This window comes from Tetrahymena thermophila (genome assembly GCF_000189635.1).
Source record: "Tetrahymena thermophila SB210 genomic scaffold scf_8255387, whole genome shotgun sequence".
Classification (NCBI taxonomy): Eukaryota; Ciliophora; class Oligohymenophorea; order Hymenostomatida; family Tetrahymenidae; genus Tetrahymena; species Tetrahymena thermophila.
The window spans coordinates 1-1,376 of NW_002476876.1; the positions used below are offsets into that span (position 1 = coordinate 1).

At 18.2% G+C, this 1,376-nt stretch overlaps 1 protein-coding gene across 1 annotated transcript; it reads right to left on the bottom strand. All coding sequences in view use genetic code 6, as the record gives it.

Annotated features, from left to right (window-relative positions):
- Positions 1–190: 190 nt before the first annotated feature.
- TTHERM_002653445 (hAT family dimerization protein) lies at positions 191–679 on the bottom strand (the record flags this gene model as incomplete). Its single annotated transcript, XM_012795165.1, has 1 exon — positions 191–679. A coding segment is annotated over one exon (489 nt), but the record flags the coding sequence as incomplete, so codon positions are not given.
- Between the last annotated feature and the right edge of the window lie 697 nt (positions 680–1,376).

Genomic DNA, 1,376 nt, shown 5'->3' on the forward strand with positions numbered 1-1,376 from the left:
AGTAAAATTTAGAATACTTTATTTTTTTAAATTTAAGTAAAATTATTAACAAAAATATAACAATATGATAATTAGAGATGGATTAGGTAGAGATTCTTCAATACGATAATAATTCAGAAATTTTCTAAATATATATTAAAAGTACCAAATGAAAATATGGAAGATAAAATATTTAGTTTTTAAATTAAAATCAATTATAATATTATATATTAATATTTTTTCTATTTTCAGTATAAAATTTAGTATTATTCAAATAAATTATGTTTATTTATATATTTTCTAAATATTTTTGATTGCCTTTTAAAGTAACAAGCATTTTAGCTTTCTTTTGGCTTAACCTTTATTTTTTTTCAGAAACTACAAGACTACCATCAGAACAGACCCTTTCTGAATCTGCATTTGAAGAGAGAATAGATAAGTAGAGTTTAGAAAGTGCTGATAAAATTGGAAGTATAAATGAATTTTGTTACCATAAAAGAAATATTTCTGAATTTATACAAAATTCAATATTATCTTCATTAAAATACTGTTTTATTTCTTTTAAATTTGAAATGGTGAATTCATCTTATTGTTAATCCTATACTTATTTTACATCAATTTATTAATGTTTCTTTTAAAAGGATGATAATTAGGTGCAGAATGGATTTTTATTATCAGTTTAACAATCAGGTACTTATAGCTAATAAGAAATACTAAATAGTTTTATTGTTTGAAATAAATGAAATTTATCTTGTACTTAAGCATTTTTAATAGGGATAAACTGAAAAAAAATTATATTCGGTATTCGGTAAAATATTTTTGAAATTATTTTCAAAATTTTATCTAATTTTATTTTTTAAGCAATTTATCTATCTACAAATATTTAAATTAAATATTCATTAGTATAGACTATTTAAAATAAAAAAGGCATTTAACTCTAATGATTCTCTCATTAGAAGACTCATAAGATCAGCTATTTTTGTCATAATTTCAGTATCCTAGTACTATTCATATCTGAATTTTTAATTCAGATCAAAAGAGAAAAATTAGTAAAGTTTTTATATAAAAATCATTATCAATTTTGATTTTCTAATTTATATATTTATGTTAATTTATTACAATTAAAATATCATTAAATAAATAAATAAACTTAATTTTATGTTGTTAAAATATTAAATATTTCTTAATAATGCAAAAGAATATCTTTTTTATTAATTTTTAAATTTAGTAATCATTTTGATGTAATTAATTTTACTAATTTAAAGTTTTAACTAAAATCCCGTTTTTAAATTGAATAATAAAGCTATTGAACAAAAAATAAAATTAATAGAATTTAAACTAACATTCATAACATAATTAGCTTGAAGTTAAGTCTTTTGTTTATAGCATAAAAATTT